Source organism: Sinocyclocheilus rhinocerous, unplaced genomic scaffold, assembly GCF_001515625.1.
Source record: "Sinocyclocheilus rhinocerous isolate Xijiao unplaced genomic scaffold, SAMN03320098_v1.1 scaffold192, whole genome shotgun sequence".
NCBI classification, from domain to species: Eukaryota; Metazoa; Chordata; class Actinopteri; order Cypriniformes; family Cyprinidae; genus Sinocyclocheilus; species Sinocyclocheilus rhinocerous.
The window spans coordinates 1,148,143-1,172,738 of record NW_015627892.1 but is presented as its reverse complement, the minus strand read 5'-3'; the positions used below and the strand labels follow the sequence as shown (position 1 = coordinate 1,172,738).

Below are 24,596 nucleotides of genomic sequence, written 5' to 3'. Positions count from 1 at the left end.
TATATATATTATATATATATATATATATATATATATATATATATGTATGTACAGTATATGTGTGTGTGTGTATATATATATGTATATATGTGTGTGTGTGTGTGTGTGTGTGTGTGTGTGTATGAAATATAAATATACAAAATAATATATATTTAATTTTTTTAAATAATTAATTTGCCTTTTTTTACTTTTGTCTTTTTTATGTATTTTTTACATGTACTTTCGTACATACATACATATTACATGTAGTGTAATAAATGTTCTTGTTCATATTCTGTAGCATAACTTAAAATTATGATTATGGATGCAGCTCTCTTCCAGTAGTATTTTGAGTGATTATGATGTAAAATAGTCGGCACAAGCTTTCACCGTAATCCTGATGACAGGATCCCATTCAGCGAGTAAACAAAAGCCTGATAAATTATTTCTGTCTCTTTATTGAAATATAAATTAATCCACCTACAGCTCTTATTGCAGTGCTGTTTGGGGTGTGTCCTCTGAGAACCTGGTTTTTACTAAGCGAAAGCGTCCATAAATATAGGGAGAACGATCTTGTTTAAACCAAGGTGACCAGTCTCAGTTGAAATTCTCAGTTTGCTTGCACTAATCTGCCTGTTCTCTGTCAAAGCAGATGTGTTGTTACTGTCCCTGGAGTAAACCTCCCTCTAAATGCGCGACCGGCTCCCTGTGATTTAAAGCTTGCTCATAAATTCTCATGTTTATGTAAAATTTTCATGTATGTGGTAAGCAACAAATTCATTTTCTTGTTATCGCATTGACAGACACCGCTAATGCATCAGTCTTTTCAGTCTGACATCTGCATTGTCTGGCCAAATGGTATGTGAAAAAATATTCTAAAACTTGGCAGCCACTGAACATTTACTTGTGAGGGCTGGTGGGAGAGACATTCAACTAAATATCTTTGAAGAATCAAAGGCTAAATGACTTAGGATATTTTCATCACACTCAATATTTAGGCATGAACCAGATGGACTCATGTCAGCACCAAAAGCTGTAATGTTTAAGTGCCTTTAGACTGACAACGAAGGAGAAATCCTTTCTCTCTTATTGAAGTGGATTCATGTGTCCCACCACACTTCTCTGATTTGCAAGTCATGAAAATCAGGATTACAGATAGCTTGAGTGTTTATCTTTCCCTCTCTGTGCCTTACAGCTTCATTCAGCATGTGGTGATGCTTCATTGAAAGTAAATTAATAATCTAATGAAATTTAAAGTCCTTTTTTGTGAATGCCAGTTCACTGACTTTTTCTGTGCTGGCTGAGAGATAGCTTTTGATTTGGTGAGGTGAATAAAGCTCAGGAAGATGCATGGCACCGTGGTTGAGCAGAGGATCATGGGACAGGATGGGCTTGTGCTGTAATTGGTGGGACTGTTTGGGGTCAGTGGGGTCATCTCCTTATACATAAACGCGATAAATGGATAGATAGATTCTTATTTTATGGGTTATTCGGTAATGCATTCTATTAAATAAATTCCGTAAAATTGTATTAATCACATTTAGAAACTGTAATGCTTAACATGTCAGTAATGTAAAATTAAATTATTTGAATTGGCAATAAATGATAATTTATGTATTAATTTTATTTCATTTTCATTTGTTTATAAGAATTATCACAAGATGTTGTCAGTTATTCTACTTGTAAAAATGAGTGATTCAATTTGGAAACAAATGCATTAACATTTCCTAATATGGCATATTTTTATTCTTATTTACTCATATTTTGCAAATATTTAGATTATTTTTGTGACTACAGTCATCAACTTTAACGACTATATGCTATGGTTATTATTGTTAACTAAAACCAAAACTAAAAAACATTTTCATTACTTAAAATAACAATTTATTTATTCTAGTTGCAACATTTCAAATTTTTGTTTAGTACTAAAATAAAAAAACAAACTAAAATGTAATAACTATATAGGCATTAAATATAAAAAATGTCAGAACAAACACAGAACAAAATGACAAACTTAAAAAAATGAAACTAAAAAATAAAATGAAAACAGAAAATATAAAAATGAAATTTAATTCAAAATATTAACAAACAATGTATCAATGATACTAAATTAACACTGCTGTATGTTAAACATAACACAAACACATACATATATTCCTTTAAAGGGGTCATATGATGCTTTTTTAAAGATCATTATTTTGTGTATTTGGTGTAACAGAATATGTTGACATGCTTTAATGTTCAAAAAACACATTATTTTTCAAATACTGTACATTTGGTTTTGAGACTTTAGTCTTTGCAACTTCAGGGATCTTATCTATGCACAATCAGCTTGTAACACTCCAAAGAGAAAGGAAAACTTGAAATCGCATCATATGACCCCTTTAAAAAACATATTTAAGTTTAAATGGAATAAAAAATAGAAATATTTTAAAAATGGCAAATATTTACATATTACTCCCACCCAATGCTGTGGGTGTCTTGTTTTGCACAAGAGTCTTTATGTCTACTATACATTAGCCTGCAATCCATACTGCTCTCATTTTCATTCTTTACCATGCACTTGAAAGTGTTACCAATGATGTGAATGGCAGATGTATTATAGTCTCTTGCGCTGTTGAACTGAGCTGTATGATCTGTGGTGCCAGTGGATTAAATGCTGTAATAAGCTCATAAAGGGAGTCGTGACGGGGTCAGGAGCGAGGTTAGACTGAAGAGGGAAAGCAAGAGCGTCTAATTGCTCTTGAAGTTTTAATGAGAACATGGGAGTTGAGTTACCCTCAAGCATCAAGGATGATGGAGCTCCTCAGTCGATGATGCCACGCTTATGATGAAATGTGGTGTTAGAGTTCAGCCTCAGTATTCAGTTTGTTGTGGGTAGTTCGTCCAAAAAGGAAATATCTGCCATCATTTATTTATTCTGATGTTGTTTAAAACCATTACTTTTCTTGAAGATTGCGTTTCTACGTTCTTTGCTTCATGTTGTCGTGTGTTGCCCTTCTATCATGATTTGGATGGGTGAAAGGCAGAAACAATCTGTAGTGAAACTTTGCATCACCGTGAGACACACAATGTTTTATAAGTCATCCATTGTGTGCTGTGTGGTGATGTAGTTAATGTGTCAGTGGGTGAAATAAACCAGTTCATTGCTTTCAGCAGTTGAAACCAAATAATTACCAAGTCTGATCTCAAACAGACATTTGAAGGGTTATATTGTATCTTCTGCTGCACGTCATAGTCACATGACGCTTTCTTCTTTTTGAATGAAGCACTTTTAATGGAACTTTCTTCTCTCAGTCAATTCATTGCATTTCTATTAATCTCATTAATCACACTCTTGACCAATTGAAATCGACCCTGTGCTTGCCGTGATACAGTCCTTCTTTGTTTTTTGGCCTAGGGATCAAGGACTTCTTCTGTGTGCATTGTCTAGAGAAAAACCTGACTGTAGACAAACACACTGTAGCTCTTTTGTGTGTCTCCACTCCAGCTGAACTGTATCCAGCCCAACAGTAAACAAGGAAATATCAGTCTCTCCCCAAACCCAGCTGTCCGTTTCTATGCCAGTGCAGGCGGCCCTTCATGCGTGCTGACTCACTGTTGCATTGCACCCATGTCACAGGGTCAAATTCTCTCTGACGTGTTTCAGAATTCATCACTGATTGGATACGAAGATGCCAGTTACTAAGGGCTTTATTTTATTTTGTTTTATTTTATTTTATTTTATTTTATTTTATTTTATTTTATTTTATTTTATTTTATTTTATTTTATTTTATTTTATTTTTTGTTTTGTTTTGTTTTGTTTTGTTTTGTTTTGTTTTGTTTTGTTTTGTTTTATTTTATTTTATTTTATTTTATTTTATGATTTGCTTTGCTTTGCTTTGCTTTGCTTTGCGTTCAAAATGTTTACATTTATGAATAATAAAACAATAAATAATAAAAAAATTATTTTAAATACAGAATGCCCATCAAGAATTTTAGATTTCTAAATAAATAAATAAAAAAGATAAATAAATAAATACTTATTTTATTGTTTTTAATACAGAATGCCCAATACATTTTTTACATTTCTGCATAAAATTAAAGCAAATATGTTCTTTTTATTTAGAAATGTAAAAATCTAATTGTGTATTCTGGTTAAAAATGTCATTGTTTTAATGTATGTTTAAAGTGTATGTTTAATCCGTGTTTTAAGTTAAAATAAGGAAGCAAGTTAAACAGCCTTGTTGTCTAAGATGAACAGACTAATTATAAGCTTATAGGTGTTTCTTAAAGGAGGTTTTTTGACCTAAAACATTGCAGAGCAGAGCTTTCAGAGCCAGTTATGCATATAAACTCAGAATCGTACTTCAGATAATAAACCTTTCTGTTAGATCTGAGCTTTTTAGAATTCTTTTTGTTCGGTTGATAACAATTAGGTTTGTGTGTTTGAAAATAGTGTTGGAAAAGTACAAGAATAGGTCTTTGTATATAGTATGCATTGATAATAGATGGGTGCGCAGTTTCTCACAGTCGTCTGATGACTGGCAACAGTGTTGCTTACGCTGCGTGTGTTAGGAAGCAGGTTCAGCCCATGCTGTCTTCCCATGTGGAAGGGTTGTGATAAACACAAAAGGCGCTCTGGACGCCCACTGCGGTGTTTCTCTGACACATGCGCTGAACCGTATAAGATGCCAAGAGGCCTGGACCAACTCCAGCGTGTCCCCCTGTAGACTCTGAGTCAGATCCCAGCACACAGTGTACAACTTGACAGGAATATTTCATCCAGAAATTAATTTTCTGTCATTTACTTACCCTAATGTTTTTCCAAACTGGTATGATTTTCTGTCCTGCTTGTTGCTCTTTTCTATGCAGTTGCAATGAACGGGAACTGAAGCTTTTTTTAGCTTCAAAAACAATGCAAAACATCATAAGAATATCATAAAAGCGGTCCATATGATGCAATAGATATGGCTGAGAAAAATAACTGGAATTTGAGTCAATATTCACTTCTTGATTCAGATCAACTGATTCATTAAAAAGATCTGATTCAAAATAATGATTAATTCACAAACTCTCAAGTTTGGATTGCTTTTTTTGAGTGAATACCGTCTTAAATTTTGGTTGGTTTCTCACTCAAAGCTATAATATACAGCATAAGTCATATGGACTACTTTTGTTACAGTTTTATGGTGCGTTTACATCCTATATGAATCTTGAAAGCTCCAGTGACCATTCATGTAATAAATTCTTCAGAATTATCACTTGTGTTCCTCAGTGGACTGAAAAACATATATTAGTTTAGCAAAATTGATGCTAAAATAAGACAAAGTGAAATCATGACATTAACTGAGATCTTGTGAAATGTCAGCTGCTGAGCCATTGCTTCTAATGGAAGACAGAATACATGACAGATATGTTGTAAGAGTAACACCATAAACCACACGCATGCTACAATCTCACTATAATCGCTATAATCTGTGAATCTTATTTCCATTTCATAAAAGCTTCAATTCCATCTTGCTCTTTTGTCCGTATGAAGCTACAATGAATCCAGCTGGCCTCACCATGTTGCGCAAGCACTGTTTTTATTTTAATGGCCGTGTTCACTGTCAGCGTGACCTTTTATTTATACACTTCCAAACAGAAGTAAAGCTGTCTCTACATCCTCTCTTTGGTTGTGTTATTTCCTGTAATAGCTGAGTGTTTCAGTCATGGCTGATACAGTAACACTTGTCATGTTGTCAATCCCTTTGTTTTACAGTTAGCGGGATATAACTAAAGACAGGACAAACTAACAAAAACATAAAAACAACTGCGGAGGGCGCCACGGAGGCAGCCATCAGCGTCGGCGCCATCTCAATTCACTGATGCCCATTAGTTAAAAAAGACAGCAAAAAGATTTGGCAATGCAATCTGTTTCATATATTTTATACTTTATACTTTATATATTCTTTCTTTGTAAGCATGTTAACTACAGGTTTCCATGGTCAGAATATCAGAAAATAATTATATAAAAAATCCATATTATTTTCTAGGTCTGCAAAAATCATGTTAAAAGAAGAAAAATATTATTTAAAATATTCAGTCAGCTAAGAACTTGGGTAAAACTTGCCATAGTGATGTGTGATTTGTGAATGAATCATTCTTTCAGATTCTTTCGAATTATTTTGTTCTTTTCATTGAAACAAACTGGTTCTCAAATCTGTGTGATTGAGTCATTAATGAATCAGTTTGCATTCATTCATTCATTCATTCGTGGGACTGGAAAGGTCACAGAAATGTCATGGAAATTGATGTAGCTAAAGCAAAAGAATTTTAACACAATTTACTGTTTTCATTCTTAGGGCCCGAGCACCAATGGTGCGAGGAGGACCCTCTTGGAATTGCTCTGTTTCTTCTTCTTTTTCTTCTTCTCCTCCTCCTTCTTCAAAGTGAATCGCATTTTTGAGGGCCTAAACATGCTCAAAAACTCAAGAAACTTTGCACATGTATCAGAACTGGCAAAAATTTACACCTGATATGGGTTTCAGAATTGGGCATGGCAAAATGGCTCGATAGCGACACTTATTAAATTTCAACAAAGTGCCCCACCCACTAGATTTCACATACATGTACGAAATTCAGTACATGCATGTAATGTCCCAATACCTACAAAAAAGTCTCTTGGAATGAAGTCCTAAACGCAACAGGAAGTCAGGCATTTTGAATTTCCTCTACGATTTTTGTGCAGTTTGCTGCGGGAGCCTCGCCTCAGCAGCGCAACCTTATTCCGTCAATAGATGCATTATATACAGTAGCTATATCCACTATTCGCCACTTACTCTAAAATGTAGAGTCTAAATGTAATAAAATCAGAATAATACTTGCGTTTTGGTGTTTACATGGTTATTTTTGGTTACTGATGTTTTAATCATGTTACTTGTCTGGCGTTAATGAAGCTTTAATTTCGAGCCCTGGAGTCTATGTGCCGGGGCTCAGCCCCGGACAGGCCCCGGCCCAATTTAAACCCTGGTTATAGCCATAGCGCCACCTGCTGGCAACAGGAAGTGACATGTTTAACACTGTTATGTCCTCCTAGCAACATATTAAAAAGCGTCAGCAAGTGTTAAATAAACTAGCAACATGGTAGAAACATGCTAAAACATGTTAGCAACACGTAGCTAAGTGCTAAAGCATGCTATTAATGCAATGAAACAGGAAGTTGCTGTAACTCAGACATACAGTGTCCAATCTGCCCCAAACTTAACATGTTTGATAAGAGTCCTGGCCTGAACACATTTACATGCCAATATTCAGTTATACTCATAGCACCACCTACTATAAACAGGAAATGACATGTTTAACACTGTGATGCACTATTAGCAACACACTAAAATAAACCATTGAGTGCTAAACATGCAAGAAACATGCTAGCAACTCTTACTAAGTGCTAATTAATGCCATGAAACAGGAAGCTGTTGTAACTAAGCCATACAATGTCTGATCTGCCCCCAGATCCACACGTTTGATAAGAGTCCTAGCCTGAGCACATCTAAAGGCCAATATTCAGTTATAATCATAGCGTCACCTGCAGGCAACAGGAAGTTTGACACATATAAATGATTTTGCCATATTCCTCCTATATTTGCCACTTTAAATGCTTAATGTCTACCGTTCACTGTTTTCCTAAGGCCACCGTGTGGAGGTGGCTCCAGCTGCGAGGGCCCTTTTAACCCTGCTTGCAGGTTTAATCATTACTGCTTTTTTTAGTACGTAGTGGTGGAATATAGTCAGCATAATGTTTCCTTATGCCAGCAGAAGTGCCCAGATGGTACACAGCAGATGGCACTGGTGCATTAATGCCTATTTATTAGTTCATGAATCGTCTGATACTCTGAGGACTGTCTCTCCTTTGGATTTAGTTGTTTTATTTGTGCTAGAGATGGAAGGGCTCTCATGCCAATGTGCCAGGAAGGGCACCTCCCTTGTCCAGTGATATGCTGCCATCTGCCACCAATGTTTTGTGTTTGTGGTGAACTGGTGCTGATTTAGACTGTGTGCCGGCCACACACAAACGGGCTTTAACATTCCCCAGCTGTGTGTTATGCCTGCACTGATTCGAACCCCACTTCTGCCTGTCTGAAAATGAAAACTGACGTTTTTTCTCTGTGAAAATGATGCCCAGTTTCATTCATGATGGGTCTGCTGTGGCCACACTTATCCTGAGCAGTTTATCTGTCTCTGTTATACTGTATTATGACAGCACTTTTTTTTTTAAAACTTAATTTCAATACCGTGATAATACCGTATACCGTAATAGAAGCATTAGCAATTAATCGCAACATGAAAATTTGATACCGGCATATCCCTAGTCTGGAGTGGCGCGGAGCTCTTTGACTTGCATACTGAAAAGTAAGCTTGCGCCAGGACAGAGTATCCCATTACTGCAAATTTTAAACCGTACAATACATTTGTTTTGCTAATTTTTGCCGAGTCATTGATTATGTGCTGCATGCTTGTGTTTGATCCCATGAAATCAAAATGGGATTTCTGTAGTTTTTAGTCCATGTCCATTAGATTTGTTGTAAACTGTATGCCAATCTACTTATAAACATTGATAAAACTAGCATTGACTAAAACTATATATGCATTTAAAATGAATAGTCCTTGACTCTCAGGAGAACAAACTAGAAAATTAATGACTTATTTTGTACTCATTCAAGGGCTTATGCAAAGATATGTCCAATCTAATGTTGAATGTCCCTCCTACTAGTATCATTTCTCATCGAATATATACAGTAGCAAATTGGTCACAGTTGTGATGTAAACGAAACAATATTGACTATATACAAAAAAGGGACGAGCCCTATAATGTGTTTCTCCACAAATTCCTATTTCAATAAGAAATGCATCGCAAATTTGTTATGTATCTTATGGAGTCCCTATGGGAATTAGTGATGGGGACAAAATGAGATGGGAGGGAAAATTATATTTCAGTGTTTTAGCATTCGTTCACGAAACAGTTTAGTTCCCCCGAGAAACGTTGCATTCTCATTCAAATCTTTTACATTCCCCCAAGAAACGTTTGCATATTCGCTCTGGAAATGTTTGCTTTTGTTCCCAAAACATTTGCTTTTGCTCGCGAAACATTTGCGCTCCCCAGAGAAACGTTTGAAACGTTCTCTTGCAAGACTTATGCAAGAGTTTGCGTTAATTAGCAAGACTTTTGCATTCCCCTGATAAACTTTTGTGTTCACTCGCAAGATTTTTTGCGTTTACTCGCAATACCTTGTTTTGTTCGCTCGCAAGACTTTTTGCATTCACTCACAAGACTTTTGCATTCACTTGCAAGACTTTTGCAGTCCCCCGAGAAACTTTTGCATTCCCCTGATTAGTTTGCCATCTACTTGCAAAACTTTTGTGATGGAAATAATGAGATATTTTTATGTATATTTCAATTATAGGTTTAGCATTTTTGTTAGATGATATGCAAATCTGACATATTTGTAACTCTGTCTGTTTTTATCAATGTATCAATACAAAAATCCAGAGCTGTTACATACCAAAGCTGAAATGTGGTATTGAACTAACCCTACTAGGAAGTGCCACTAACATCTGTTCTTTTTTATATTTTCCATCTCTCACATTCTGCTTTATCTCAATTAGTCTCACACTGTCTTTTTCTACAGTGCTGCTCTATTGCTTTTTGAATGTGAATACAAAATGTTTTATGTACCAAGACTGCATGCATGCAGAAAACCATGAGGGTTGTTTAAATGTTTTGAGAAGGTTGCTTTCTGAATTACTGTATATTTGAGGGTGAAGCTGTAATGGCGTTTGCTTTGCCCTGCTGTTTTGAGTCAATCCATTTGAGATTTCTTGGGCTTTGCCCACCACACTGGCCCATTACATAATCAGATCAGCTTGCGGTCACATGGCCGAGTCTGTTTGTCTCTTTTCACTCAAATTCAGATTTGCGCACACTGTATATTTGTGAACTGCCTGACAGGGTCATGTAAGGTAAATATGTTTGTCTAAGTGCTAATTTTGACTGCTCAAAGTCACAAAATGTGTAAACGTTCATCTCTACAGCCTATTAGTCACACATTTTGGCAAAAGCACCAATGCTACAGCCATACACATGCAAATATCTTTGCTGTATCTTGTGACCCTGACCTCTAGGCTGAAGAGGTCTGATTTCAACCTAAATTTTAGTCTTTGAAGGGTCTGACATTGGTCTGTCTGGTTGGGTTTTATACGTTCAGGTGTCTTTATGTTTCTGGGTACAGGGTGGATAAAGCCTGTGTGGAGAGCTTAGCATCACGCAATTATAATGCAAATAAGGATGGCTGTTTCTTCTCGACGCGCCAGACAAAGGGGCTTTTCTGTTTGGTTGAATTTAATTAGTACGGAATGTCTGTTGTGTGGATCGGTAGAAATCAGACAGGTTTTTCGATGAAAGGAAAACATTTAACATTCCTACTCAGCATTTGGCGTGTTGCTCTAGCCATCAAGAAAATGACATCAGATCTGTTTACTGCGGAAAATCCAAAGTGATTACCTGTCATTGTGTCATTTCTGGAATGGTGGAGTGTTCAAAAGAAGTCTAATTTATGAAGGTGTGGAGGAAGGTTCGCCAACATGTTTGGCAAACAACCTTATCAGTGTTTGAACGGAATGACAAGGTCTGTCAGATATGAATAGATTTTAGTTTTTTTCTTTCATAAATAATGCTTCCTTAACAGCGATCATTTTTAAAATATTTTTATTTTATTTTATATTCATTTGTTTTATATTTTTGACAGGAAATGTATAGAATACTAAACAGGACAATATATAGAATATTTAAACGGGTAATTTAAAATAAATATATAAATGAAATGCATACTACATAATACATTCAATAATAAAATATTATGTATGTTCATCAAAACATTGATTTTTTTCAATTATTTTACTAAACATAAATATATTATATTACTATAAATCTTAAATGTTTTGCTTTTTAAATTTGCTGTTGACACGTCATTCAGAAAGTTAAAACTTTGAACCAAAAAATGATGACTTGTTTCTTTTTGGCCTTTTACAGCTATTAAAGTCAACTGTGTGGGGTCGTGTGGCATTTCGTCCAAGCTGAATGATGCGTCGTGGATGCTTGAGGAGAAGTACTTGAGCAGCACGCTGTCTGTGGCCGATAAAGGTAAGGAGGCCAACTTCCATATCATTCAGTTTCTGTTTTCCTTTAGTTCAGAAATAGTCATTCTTAATATTATCAGTCCTTTAAATGGCTTTTAATGTCTCCACTCTACAATAAAAAACCTTGCTCACTTTGAAGGACTTGGTTTACTTCTCAAATTCATATTACTTGATCAGCTGTTTGTGTCGAAGAGTTTCCTGTTCTGAGAATGTGTCTTTCTGATTTCTTCCTGTGTGTCTGAATGTGTCAGGTATCACATAACCCTTTAAGTAGGTTAAATTTGAGTTATCCCTTTGAACAGGAAATCTTTCATTAGTCTTCTTCAAGCAGTCCATGATAATGATCTGTTGGCATATAAATAATGTTTAAAGAGCTGTTATTTCTGATCAAACTGATGGTTGTAGTGTCCAAACAATGATCCTTCTAGTGAATCAGGTGTTTGTGTAGCTGCAGGCTGTGTATGGTAGGAAATGTCTGTATACTTTAAAAGTATACATTTCCCGTTGCCAAGTGAAGCCTCGGATCTAGTTTTATTTTTAACTATTTTTGTCTGGACTACTTGCGAGATATCAGTGGAATAGATAGTCAACGCTCAACAAGAAAAAAGAAACATCTGTGCATTAGCTAATGAGAACATTTTGACGCGGTTCTCTGCCAATCATGTATAGTAAGTTTGGGGCGGGACTATCTGTTTGTCTGTTTGTTTATACAGATGAAGTGACTGTGTAGAAACAGCTTATTTTTGCTTAAAATAATAGTTGATGTTTTCATTGTTTCCTCCTGAAATTATGTGACTTTCCTGCTACTCTTTAGCTATTTTGTTACACTGTCTTAACTAGGTGTGATGTGACAAGTTACCAAGTTTTCTGTCCACACTGCACTGTCACAGGCAATGAGAAGTTACTTGATGTTTTGGACCATTAAGATTTCACAGTGGAACACCACAAAATGCAAAAGCTCCCGCCCACTTTGTCAGTGGCCGTAATTACGGAAGTATTTTTTCCCCATAGGGACTTTTTTAAAATCTTCTTTTAAGAGTTAGAAGCCACGAACCAAACCAACCAGTTACAAGGTGAAATCACTACAATATGAACCCTGGTATGAAGCCAAAAAAATATTTGAAAATTGGACAAAAAGACAAAGGTACTAGACTCCGTTCTTAATGACTTTAATGAGGAAAAGAACTACAATCCCATGAAGCATTGCAAATGACATAAATTTAAAAATGGTGAAGAAATATAAAACTGTTGATTTAAAGATGTTGATTATATATTTTGTTCGCTGTGCTTCATGGGAGTAGACGGGTTCTTTTGGCGCGATTTGCTTGTCACAATTCTGATTGTTGGAGATTTATTTGTAGAATCATGGGTAATGTAGTTTCAGTCAGAAATGCCACTGTTAAACATGATTATTTCAAGAATAAGTTGAAATTATGTGGGCTGATGACTTTAACAAAAATATATAACTGCGATTAACTACCTCGTAGCTCACAGAAGGTCTGTCTTTAACGGTTTATAAGTTATCATTAAAAATCAATTCCCCAATGCAGAAAATGAATGGGATTTTTACTTCCAGAACCTGACTGTGGCACTCAATTTAAACCAACCGATTCTGTCTCTCTTTACAGTAGCAGCTGGCTAGAACAACCAAAATTAAGATTTACATAAAAGTTTTATTGCATGATGCCTAATTAGAAAAGAGTATTAGGTGTTTTCAGATTGTACAAATTTTATCGAAGATGCAAGAATTTCCTTTCACCTTCTTTCTGCACTCTCTCTCTCTGTCTCTCAACTCTGTGTTCAGGTCACACAGAGTCATTATGTTTTGCCATGAAGTGAAGTGTGAGCTCTTGGCATATGTGTCCCGGCAGGTCTTTTACTGTCAGAGTGCTTGTTAGTTCACATGCCCAGGCCTGTCCTACGACACCTTTCCAGGAGACCTTTTAGCAGCCCGGCCGTCTGAATCAGCAGCAGGGACAGATGTGCTGGGTAACTGTGCTCATCTGACCCCGCAGGCCGACAAAAACGCTGAATGTCTCTTATGCTGGCTGCCAGGAACTAATGCTGTCTGCCCATTATGAGTTCATGTTCCACTCTTCATTGCTCAGCAACACTGATAGACAGGGCGGTGGTGGTGGATTGAGATGCTTTTAGTCCTCTGGGTATTGAAAATTGGGTGTTGTACTGTTGTAAATGATATATTTGGATGTGTTTCATAGCATTCCAACATAAGAAAAGACCTAAGAAAATTGACGCATTGGCAAGGTGCGGTTCTGTCAAAATGGGGGGAGGGGTGGGGGGGTGTTTTGGACCTCACTGACTTTTCCATTTTTCCATTTTTTGGGTGTGTTATACCTTTAAATTCGCCGTTAGAGCATTTGTAATCATCTCTCCTTTGACAGCACTTTATGAAAGCGCTCTAGCGATAAAACATTTCCCCGTTTGACCTCTTGCTGCTGACGACATGGAGATCTGTATCTTTGGATTTCTATTAACTATTTGAAGGCACATACTGAGCAAGAAGGGGTGACGTTTCCTTACACCTAAGCGGTCAAACACATGTTCCACTTGTCACAAACATTCATGGCTTATGGAAAACTTGATGCATGTGTCACTACCCATAAATTCATTTAGAACAGGTTTCGCTTCTCAGAATTAGATGGCATTGTGTTTATAGCATCAAAGCAGTACCTGGTTTACATGCACAACAATCAACTGATAACTATCAAAAATAAACCCAGCAACGCAATAGAGACTGTTTACTTGAGTTTTGTGTCTGCCAAATCATAAAGCTAAATGTAATTTTTGCCATTGGAAGTGTGTGTAGTACAGTAAATGATGTATATAAGCTGCTAGCTAGGCTAGTGTTGCCTTAATCAACCCCATTTCCTGAAATAATGCCTCTTTTTTTTTTTTTTGAGGACTTCCTTCCTTACAAACACTAAGTATCGCTCAAACGGACAGTCGACATGCCTGCTTGTGTGAGTGAATTTCCCATCATTTTCTCTAAGAGGCCTTTTCCTGTCTTAAGGACTGTGACTTGTAAACAAGAACAGCTTTATACAGTAATGAATGGCTGATGTTAACTCGTTTTCTCCTCACACATTAACTCAAGTACATTTTTTTTAATCAAACAACACCCTTACAATGTGATTTTACTGCCAAATGTTGACGTTTTGATAAACAAGCACAGGCAGCACACGGTGTAGCTCATGCAAATTCACACGCCAAATTACAAATGTTTTTTTTTTTTAAGTGTCACAGGAGGGGCACACATTTACAGTGCTTTATTCAATATATATATATATATACACTTCCAGATCTTTGAATAACCTCTGAGGTTGTGGAAATCCCCAGTTAGAAAGCACAGGAGAGGGCATTGTTACAGCTGTCAGGGTGCTCATCTACCCAGATAGGCTGTGCTGTTTGAGTCACTCTGACTTACCAGACTTCCACTCCCAGAATACACTCTCTTTTCTCATGATAGTGAAGTACTTTAGGATGTCTGCTGTGCTTATGTGTTAATATTATAGTATATTAAATATATGCACTTTCGGTTAGACTTAATAATAAATAATAGCATTATCAGTCATTAATACATGATATAATGCATTCATTAGCTAATGTACATATACAATTAATAGTAAAAAATGCCACAAAACCGTATCATAATTGGCAAATATTTATACAATATAATTGTAAGAAATATTGTATATATACTGTATACTTTTTTTTATTTTGTGTGTATATGTATGTATATTATTATCAATCATTCATGCATATAATCCATTTTTAATGTACATATTTAGAAATGTCACAAAACCATTTATTAAACATTTATATATAATTGTATGAAATATTGTAAAATAATGTATATTTTAATTTTAATTTATTATGTATACTTTTGTAATACTTTACACACACACGCACACATTATATTTATTGTTTTATTTATTAATTCAATCATTATTTTTTTTATTAATATATATATATTTGTGTGTGTGTGTGTAACTGTGTATATATATATATATATATATATATATATATATATATAAACGTGTAATAAATTTTTCTATTTTATTATTTTTAATAAGATGCATATGTATTTATGTACGTAATTTTTTTTTCTTTTTTTCCTCTGTCTTTACAGGTACTCTGCCAGCTGGTGAGCACAGCTTTCCGTTCCAGTTTCTCATTCCAGGTAATTTTACAATTAGCATTTCAAAGCCGTTAAAGCACATTTTCATTCAGAGCAACTTAATGGTAGTCATTAAATAAGGATGTGTTGTGCACCGTAGACGGAGAGCACTCAGGTGTGAGGTTAAACTATGCTGAGTGCCTCTGAAGCGTGATGAGAGGGTGGAAGAAGAGTTTAATTTTAACCTTGGTCTAACAGCAGCTGTATAAAGTATTTTTGTTATGGGCCCGTCGCCCCGTCCCTTTCTGCACAAACACATGTCCCATCATGAGCTATTAAGGGAAGACATGGCAGCGACATTCCTGGCTGCTTAATTAGTGTCTGCTTGCTAATGCTGACCGTATGAACAGCTATTAAAGATTAACCTCAAAGGATCTGATCAATCTAGGGACTTTCCTCCTTATAAATCAGGAATGCATTTTGACATAAGGCAAACAAATGCGAAGATATAGAGATAAAGCTAGTTAATATCTGTGGGCTGTTTCGGTTGAGTTTCACAGTGGTTTGCTATTATTTATTCATTTTTCAGAGCTCCTGAGTCTTCAGCTTATGTTTTGCTTTTAAAACAGATTCACAATGACAGCACTTAGAGTTGTATTGATTCACTTTATTGATTTGTGAGCTCTAACATCATCTTGCCATCTACCAATATCCTGGTCCTTGAACGATAGTGTTGTTTTGTCAAAGACGTGATTATTTTATAAGGTAGCTTGAATAGGAAAGCTTTTGACAAATCCAAAATAACATAATCTTTATGTCTGTTGTAGCATCCGTTCCAACCTCGTTCGAAGGCCCATTTGGGAAGATTTTGTACAAAATTAGGGCGTTTATTGACACACCACGTTTCTCAAAGGACTACAAGACCCAGCGACCCTTCTACCTTCTCAATGTGCTCAACCTCAATGAGTTGCCAGATGTAGAGGTGAGACTTGGCTATAGGGTCACATATATTAATGATACTTAATATAGTATAATATAATATTTAAAACTAAATGCAACAGTTATTTTAGGATATTTTATTATAATATATATATATAATAATAATATATATATATTATTATTATTCACATTATACATATTATATTATACTTGCTTTCCAATTCCTAATGTCTGCACTTCTTTTCCCAGCAACCCAGCTGTGCTGTGACTGTAATGAATGGCTGATGTTAACTCGTTTTCTCCTCACACATTAACTCAAGTACATTTTTTTTAATCAAACAACACCCTTACAATGTGATTTTACTGCCAAATGTTGACGTTTTGATAAACAAGCACAGGCAGCAATGGCTGATGTTAACTCGTTTTCTCCTCACACATTAACTCAAGTACATTTTTTTAAATCAAACAACACCCTTACAATGTGATTTTACTGCCAAATGTTGACGTTTTGATAAACAAGCACAGGCAGCGATTAACATTCAACACAAATATTATACAATCCTAAAGAACATTAATTATTAAAGGGGTGGTTCACTGGTTTTTTTTCTAGGCTTGATTGTGTTTATGGGGTGCAGTCTAACATGTGTTAATGCTTCGTTTTTTAAAAATCACATTATTTTTCGCATAATTTACCTTTATTCCACACTGCTCTGTCCCTTCTCTGGGAAACGCGCTGATCATTTCCTTCTTTTATGAAGCCCCTTCCTCAGAAATAGGCGATGGGCTCTGATTGGTTAGCTAGCCCAGTGTGTTGTGATTGGCTAAACCGCCTCGCTTTATTCAAGATATATATACACTTCCAGATCTTTGAATAACCTCTGAGGTTGTGGAAATCCCCAGTTAGAAAGCACAGGAGAGGGCATTGTTACAGCTGTCAGGGTGCTCATCTACCCAGATAGGCTGTGCTGTTTGAGTCACTCTGACTTACCAGACTTCCACTCCCAGAATACACTCTCTTTTCTCATGATAGTGAAGTACTTTAGGATGTCTGCTGTGCTTATGTGTTAATATTATAGTATATTAAATATATGCACTTTCGGTTAGACTTAATAATAAATAATAGCATTATCAGTCATTAATACATGATATAATGCATTCATTAGCTAATGTACATATACAATTAATAGTAAAAAATGCCACAAAACCGTATCATAATTGGCAAATATTTATACAATATAATTGTAAGAAATATTGTATATATACTGTATACTTTTTTTTATTTTGTGTGTATATGTATGTATATTATTATCAATCATTCATGCATATAATCCATTTTTAATGTACATATTTAGAAATGTCACAAAACCATTTATTAAACATTTATATATAATTGTATGAAATATTGTAAAATAATGTATATTTTAATTTTAATTTATTATGTATACTTTTGTAATACTTTACACACACACGCACACATTATATTTATTGTTTTATGAGCTGGTGATCTGAATGAGAGAGAGAGAGAGAGCGAGAGATGCAGAGCGTGTGCAGAGCAGGGGGACGCGAGGAACAATATTAAGAACCGCTGCTTTAGAACATTGATTTTGAAACTTGTGAATCCATTAGAATCGTTAAAAGCCAGAATCGCGATTCATATATGAATAGATTTTTACGTACAGCTCTAGTTTTCTCTTCCTCTTCTCTAAAGCAGCGCAGGCCTCGCCCCCTTTGCTGCCTTTTCCCGAGGGCGGGGTTTATCTGGGTTTGTGATGTCACGAACCCAGGAAGTAACTTGTTGTAGTCCCTACCAGCCGTTTTTGTAGGCATTAAACTGCCTGAATTTTAAAAGACGAAATCTCCGTTTGCATTGATCTTTCAGCTTCGTAACTTTGCAGATATTGTTTATGCTCAAACAGCAACATTACACACTAACTAACGTTAAAAAAGTGAAATCGCAATGAACCACCCCTTTAAAGAATCATTCAGAGCAGTTTTGTGAACTGGATCAACTGATTCATTGAAAATATCTGACTCAGTGAGTTGAATTCAAGAACTGAATCAGTCTGATTAATGAAAAAATCATTCAGAACACTTTTGTGACCTGAATCAACCAGTTCATTGAAAATATCTAGTTCAGTGTGTTGAATTCAAGAACCAAATCAGTCTAACTCATGAAAGAATCATTCAGAGTAGTTTTGTGAACAGGATCAACCAATTAATAAAAAATAAAAAGTTAATTTCAAAAACTGATTCAGTCTGATTCATGAATGAATCATTCAGAGCAGAATTTTTGGACCTGGATCAACCAGTTTATAGAAAAGATTGGACTCACTTTTATTTTTGACTAACCAAATCAGTCTGATTCATGAACAAAACATTCAGGTCAGTTTTGTCAACGGATCTACTGATTCATTGTAAAGATCCAACTCAAAAGAATGATTTGTTCACAAATCTCATGAACGTGTGATTTTTATTTTTGCATGAACTATTCTTTGAAGGTCTTTTCTTGGATGCACTGCTGAAGTCTTTCAAATTAAGATTTATCTAGAAATATAGCTTCATGTCATGAAGTGCGTCTCCTTCTCACAGGTTTCACTAAAATCTCCAGAGGCTGTGGTCACGTTACCCATCTACATTGGGAACATTGCTGTAAACTTAACTCCCTCCATTCCTCACCCCATCGCCCAAGGCGCACCAGTGCCTGCCATGCCAAGCCTCAGCCCTGCGCCCGTAGTCCCCAGCGCACCTCATGCAGAGTGGAGAGAACAGATCATCGTCCCTCCTCTTCCTCAATCAGGCCTCACTGGCTGCAGCCTCATAGATATTGAGTATTTTATCCAGGTATGGGACAGGAACTCTGAACCTTACCATTACATGAGGTAAAAACCCAGCGCACCTCCTGCGGAGGACCACCTGGAGGGTGCGCTGGGTGCTGGAGGAGTAGACAGCGAGGAGATCCCCACCAAGAGTCATTCTCAGCAGGACCCGTCCGGCATTCCTCTCTCCATGTCTCCCAGCGTGTTCGGTCAAGCGTCCGGTCCGCTCCCGACGCAGAGCCAGCAGCTCGCCCAATCCTCCGACGGCTCTGCTCCTCTGTTCTGTCTGTCTACAGGGGCCACCATACCTTTCTTCACAGATGATTCAAGTCAAGTGAGCTTTCTTGACATTCTGCTGTATGTGGAATCATTCAAAGGAATTAAATGTTGTACCTCACAGGATCGACCAATGCACTGAAAAGACAGAACTTGAAAACCAAATAAGTGAGACTCATAAAATAATCATTCAGATCATTTTTCTGAACAGGACTGACCAATGCATTGAAAAAAATCTAATTATGTGAACAGATTTCGAAAACAGAGTAAGTTGATTCGCAGGACCCGTCCGGCATTCCTCTCTCCATGTCTCCCAGCGTGTTCGGTCAAGCGTCCGGTCCGCTCCCGACGCAGAGCCAGCAGCTCGCCCAATCCTCCGACGGCTCTGCTCCTCTGTTCTGTCTGTCTACAGGGGCCACCATACCTTTCTTCACAGATGGTAATACAACGCCAGTGCCCACTTCCTGTCCCCTCATCCTGCCCCCTGAATACAGCACCTGGGAATACCCACATGGTGAGTGATCTAGTTGAGAATTAGTACTCTGTACAGGTTTGTGTCTGGGTGGTTACCCTTGTTCTCCAAAAAGTCTTGCAGTATGTTTATTTACTAGTTGATGGGTCAGTGTTTATATTATGTAAATGGCTAGTGCAAAGCTTTAGAACTACAAAGCAAAAAACTCTAGCTCATACTGTAGGTCATAAACTCTTTATAAAATAATGTGTAGTTGCATAAACATTTGCCTCTTTTTGATTCAATTAGCAGCATTCAAATTTGTAAACTCCGTGTTGAAAGGCCAAATATGTCAGTTTATCTGGTTACAGTTGATGTTTCAAAATAATTTTTCTCATGAAACTGGTAACAGTTAAAAGTTGATGTGTAAATAACCATAAAGTTTATTAAAGTAATATTTATATTTATAAATTATCTTTTTTAAAGTGTATTGAAATATGTAGATATTTTATATAGAGTTATTTATATACCAAATGAGTCTATTTTTTTTCTCAGATTTATTTGTTTATTGTAGTATTTATATTTATTGAATGTTGAATCGATGTATGCATGTGAAGCAATACACATAAATGCAACCACAACAACACTGAAATATGTAAATAATAAATCTAGGAACTGTATCTAAGATTAATATAACAAACTGGAAAATTTGACATTTATCTGTCTTTGTCTTTCAATTGTTCATTCTATCATTCTATCATTCTATTGTTCTGTCAATCTATCTATATTATATGTTTAAAACAGTAAAACACTTGCATGCGTGTAACTCGCATATAGTTCAGATCGGTTTTGCTTGAAAACCATTTATACTTATAATGTTCACTTCCCTAAAATGTAATCGAGCATAAATGTCAACATCATCATCTACAGTAAAATATCAAAACGGAAACATCACTAGTTGTTGTAATCCAATCGGTTTGCCATTTTATTCTAGACGTTACTTCTGGTAGGAGGCTTTTGTTAATATTTCGTTTATGTATGGGGTTACATTTCAGCAAAGGTTAAAGTTACAACCATCAAATAATTAAGAGTGCGCAACAAGCTGTAACTTGTCGCCATGTCTAGAGTAAGCGCACATTAAATAATTTAAACTATTCGATGCTGATCCAAAGTATCATTTAGTGGCAGAACTAATCGACTAGTCAGTGAAACCCTAACCTCGGTAGCAGCAAATGTGAATCTTGTATTTTTATAAAAGAGGTTTGCCATCTAGATAAGACCCTGTCACAGTGTGAATGTAACTGATTATGTACTCAAATTAAATGCAGATTTATTGAAATTTGTTTGTTTTTTCACTCTTTTCAGAGCCACCCCCCACTTATGAGGAAAGCTGCAGTAGCAACAACTCCAGCTTCAACAGTAGCATGAGGTAGACCCATTAGAGGTCTCGCTTCTTCATCATGCCATTCATCTGATACCACCTGCTGGACGGTACAGGCATTGCTGCCAGCCCATAAACCTGTCCCTTCTTCTCCATGAGCCAAATATGTTTAAAACATATAAAGGATTGTTTCCTTAATTTTTAGTTAATCCACTCAGATTACCGTTTCAACATTGAAGAAAACAACCTTGAAACTGTACAGGGAAAATGTTTCAGTGCCTAAGAACTTAAGATGTAGCACTCTTGAGCATCCCCATGATGAGACACACTCAGAGTTCTTGCAAAACGAATACCAGCATCTGTAACATTATGAAGTGAAAGTTACACTGAAAATACTTTTTCATTCAACCAAGGCTGGCCTTATGTAAATCTTATCACAAAGCATGCTCTGTAAAATCTGACTTATCGCAGAAATATAATTCTGCTTGACTGCAAGTCTTGTTGAGGAAAAAAATATTCCTTTCCTTGTGACGTTCATTATGAATTATAAGGCACTCCATGCTTATGCTAGCAGGAATGGCTCTTGACGGAGACACTGGGCTACAGAGAACGTTACTCTGGAAAGAACAAGTTTTATTTATTGATCATGATTGATGTTGGAAGTTTTCATTTGACTTTTTAAAATCCATCTCATCACCAAATGGATACAGTGTGGATACAGCTGTGGAATATCACATACATAAGTCATTATCACTTGGCCAAATGGTAGCCAGTGTCCCTTGAATGGTTAAGGGAACAACATATTACATATCATTTTAAAATGAAAACTAGTTATATGTTCATTTTGTTTTACAGGCTGTCAAGATTTTAGGATGACACTTCGGACTCCTGACTGTATTTTTGATGCCTTATTTTACATAAAACAAAGCAAAATAATCAGATTTTTCTTTTCTGGGGTTCATTGTTTCACCCTATAATTATTATTTCAAAGAACTGTCATTCAGAGTGTGATAGATTTTTTTTTTTCAGACTGCGTAATGTCAGTGCTGGTAATATGTTAGAGTTTGGACATTTCTGATATGCATCATTTGAAATCTGATTCGAACTGTACATGCCTTTGTATGTGACTTGGTCTTATGCATTGATATTTCTCATACTAGCCCACAGCGATTGGAGATTTATGATAGATTTCTGGTGAGGCCTTAGGCTGTACTTGGATTGTTGTGTACAGTCCTTTAATATGGCAAACACTTTTTTCCAAAACACTTGTCCAGACCCTTGAACTGTTGAAGAAATTGAAAAATTGAAGCACAAAAGGCACTTTTATTTATATATATATATATATATATATCTATATTTGTGTGTGTGTGTGTGTGAGTGTCTGTGTCTGTGTTTAAGAATATTTTCTCAATTCCTTCTCCAAAATCTAAATGATCAATTTCCATTTTTAGTTCAGTGTTGTACTAAGTTTAGTACTTGATTCAGAACAGCCCTACAGAACAGACCACCTATATCATGTCTTACATCATTTTGTATGAAGCAAATTTAAAAGACATGTTTTCAGTACTAAATCCTGTGATATTCTATATATTTTCCATCTGTCTCTGAGTATTTGTTTAAAATGTATGTTGCGCTATGTACCATTTACATTTGGGTCATTCTACAAAAAGGGTGCCATTTGCGCCTTTATACAGTATATAAAAAATTAACAGTGAAAAGGTGATGCATTCATGTGCTAATATGTATATTTCTTAAAAGGAATTAACAAAAATCCAGTAGCTTTATTTTATTTTCATTAAGAGGGTTGATTTTCTGCCCTGTGTACTTTTTGATGAAAAAACAAAAAAATAGAGACATAAAAGCTAGCATTTATTCTCCGTCTACATATTTTTGATTTTATTGGACATAAAAAGGATTTATTGTGCAAAGGTTATGTGTTCACACTGTTTGCATCATATTTCCCCCTTTGAAAGAACTGAACTATTCCATAACGCAGAAAAACTTTGTCATAACATTATAATATTTTCAGAATGCAAACACTTTAAGGAAAAGTCTACACTTTTTTTTTTTTTTAAATCACTTTATCTTATATGTGACCCTGGAGCACAAAACCAGTCTTAAGTCGCTGGTGTATATTTGTAGCAATAGCCAAAAAAACATTGTATGGGTCAAAATGATTGATTTTTCTTTTATGCCAAAAATCATTAGGATATTATGTAAAGATCATGTTCCATGAAGATATTTTGTAAATTTCCTACTGTAAATGTATGTATTGTAACTTAATTTTTTATTAGTAATATGCATTGCTAAGAACTTAATTTGGACAACTTTAAAGGCGATTTTTCTCAATATTTTGATTTTTTTGCACCCTCAGATTCCAGATTTTCAAATAGTTGTATCTCGGCCAAATATTGTCCTATCCTAACAAACCATACATCAATAGAAAGCTTATTTATTCAGATTCAGATTTATACATCACTCAGATGATGTATAAATCTCAATTTCAAAAAATTGACCCTTATGACTGGTTTTGTGGTCCAGGGTCACATATTTTGTTCCAATTGTCAGTAGGGCAAATTGGCGGTCTGATTGTGATTGATTGTGGAAATTGTATTTTAAAAAATGTATATTTGTAGCATGAAATGGATCAATGCAATTTACTAACAGTTAAACATTATACAACAGATATAATGTTTAAAGTCTTTCAAAAATGTACTTTTGAATCATCTTGTTAGACTGCAGAAGGTATAGATTATATAGAATGACCCATTCATATTAAGGGATCTTGACTTTGCTCATTGTATCGCAGGAGGCCACTGTGACTTCTAACAGTGCAGCTATAAATTTCAGATTGTTTCTTCACTGTGAGCAGCACTATGTTAAAATTGCACAAATGTTAAGAACATTCAAACAAAAATAAGAAATTTTAAACTGATTTATTTGAATTTGTTAATGTTTATCCTCAAAATCCAGTAAAGAAACCCGACTTGAACACCTATTCTGTATTTTAAACCACGTTTTGCCTTAAATGTGAATCTGATGTGTCCCTGGTCCCATCGTAATTGTTAAAAGACAAATACTTTGAGATAACATTGCATCGCTTTTACTGTTCTCTACATTTGCCTCTCAAAAGAGTCATAGGGGATATTAGATAGTTAGTTATTTTAGCACTGCAGGTGAAAGAAATGATGTGCAAGTCCTCCATTTTTGGAAATGCTGACATTGCAGTATGGACAAACACTTAGTCATTTTTTATTTACATGTGCTAGGTTCCGTCTTTTCCTTTTCACCAAAGGTTCAACAGCTTTATCAAGTTTCATTTTATCATTGTGTGATACTTTCCTTTCCCTTGATTTTCCAGCAGGTTTTGAAATAAAGTAGCATGATTGTGGATCAGTGTTCTATGTAAAGATGTGACAGAATGAAACTTGTACAGAAAATAAAATCACTTAAATTCT

The 24,596-nt window shown here is 35.6% G+C and overlaps 1 protein-coding gene across 1 annotated transcript in view; it reads left to right on the top strand.

The window, feature by feature from the left end:
• The window catches only part of LOC107736912 (arrestin domain-containing protein 1-like), a 36,063-nt gene extending 14,045 nt beyond the window's left edge, over window positions 1–22,018 (top strand). The window contains exons 2-9 of the mRNA XM_016548301.1: window positions 11,031–11,141; window positions 15,288–15,338; window positions 16,103–16,257; window positions 16,464–16,484; window positions 18,804–19,042; window positions 19,106–19,196; window positions 19,589–19,820; window positions 21,123–22,018. Of these exons, the coding sequence (XP_016403787.1) occupies window positions 11,031–11,141; window positions 15,288–15,338; window positions 16,103–16,257; window positions 16,464–16,484; window positions 18,804–19,042; window positions 19,106–19,196; window positions 19,589–19,820; window positions 21,123–21,190 (968 nt within the window). The 3' untranslated portion in view covers window positions 21,191–22,018. The remainder of the gene's footprint in view (window positions 1–11,030; window positions 11,142–15,287; window positions 15,339–16,102; window positions 16,258–16,463; window positions 16,485–18,803; window positions 19,043–19,105; window positions 19,197–19,588; window positions 19,821–21,122) is intronic.
• Window positions 22,019–24,596: the final 2,578 nt, after the last annotated feature.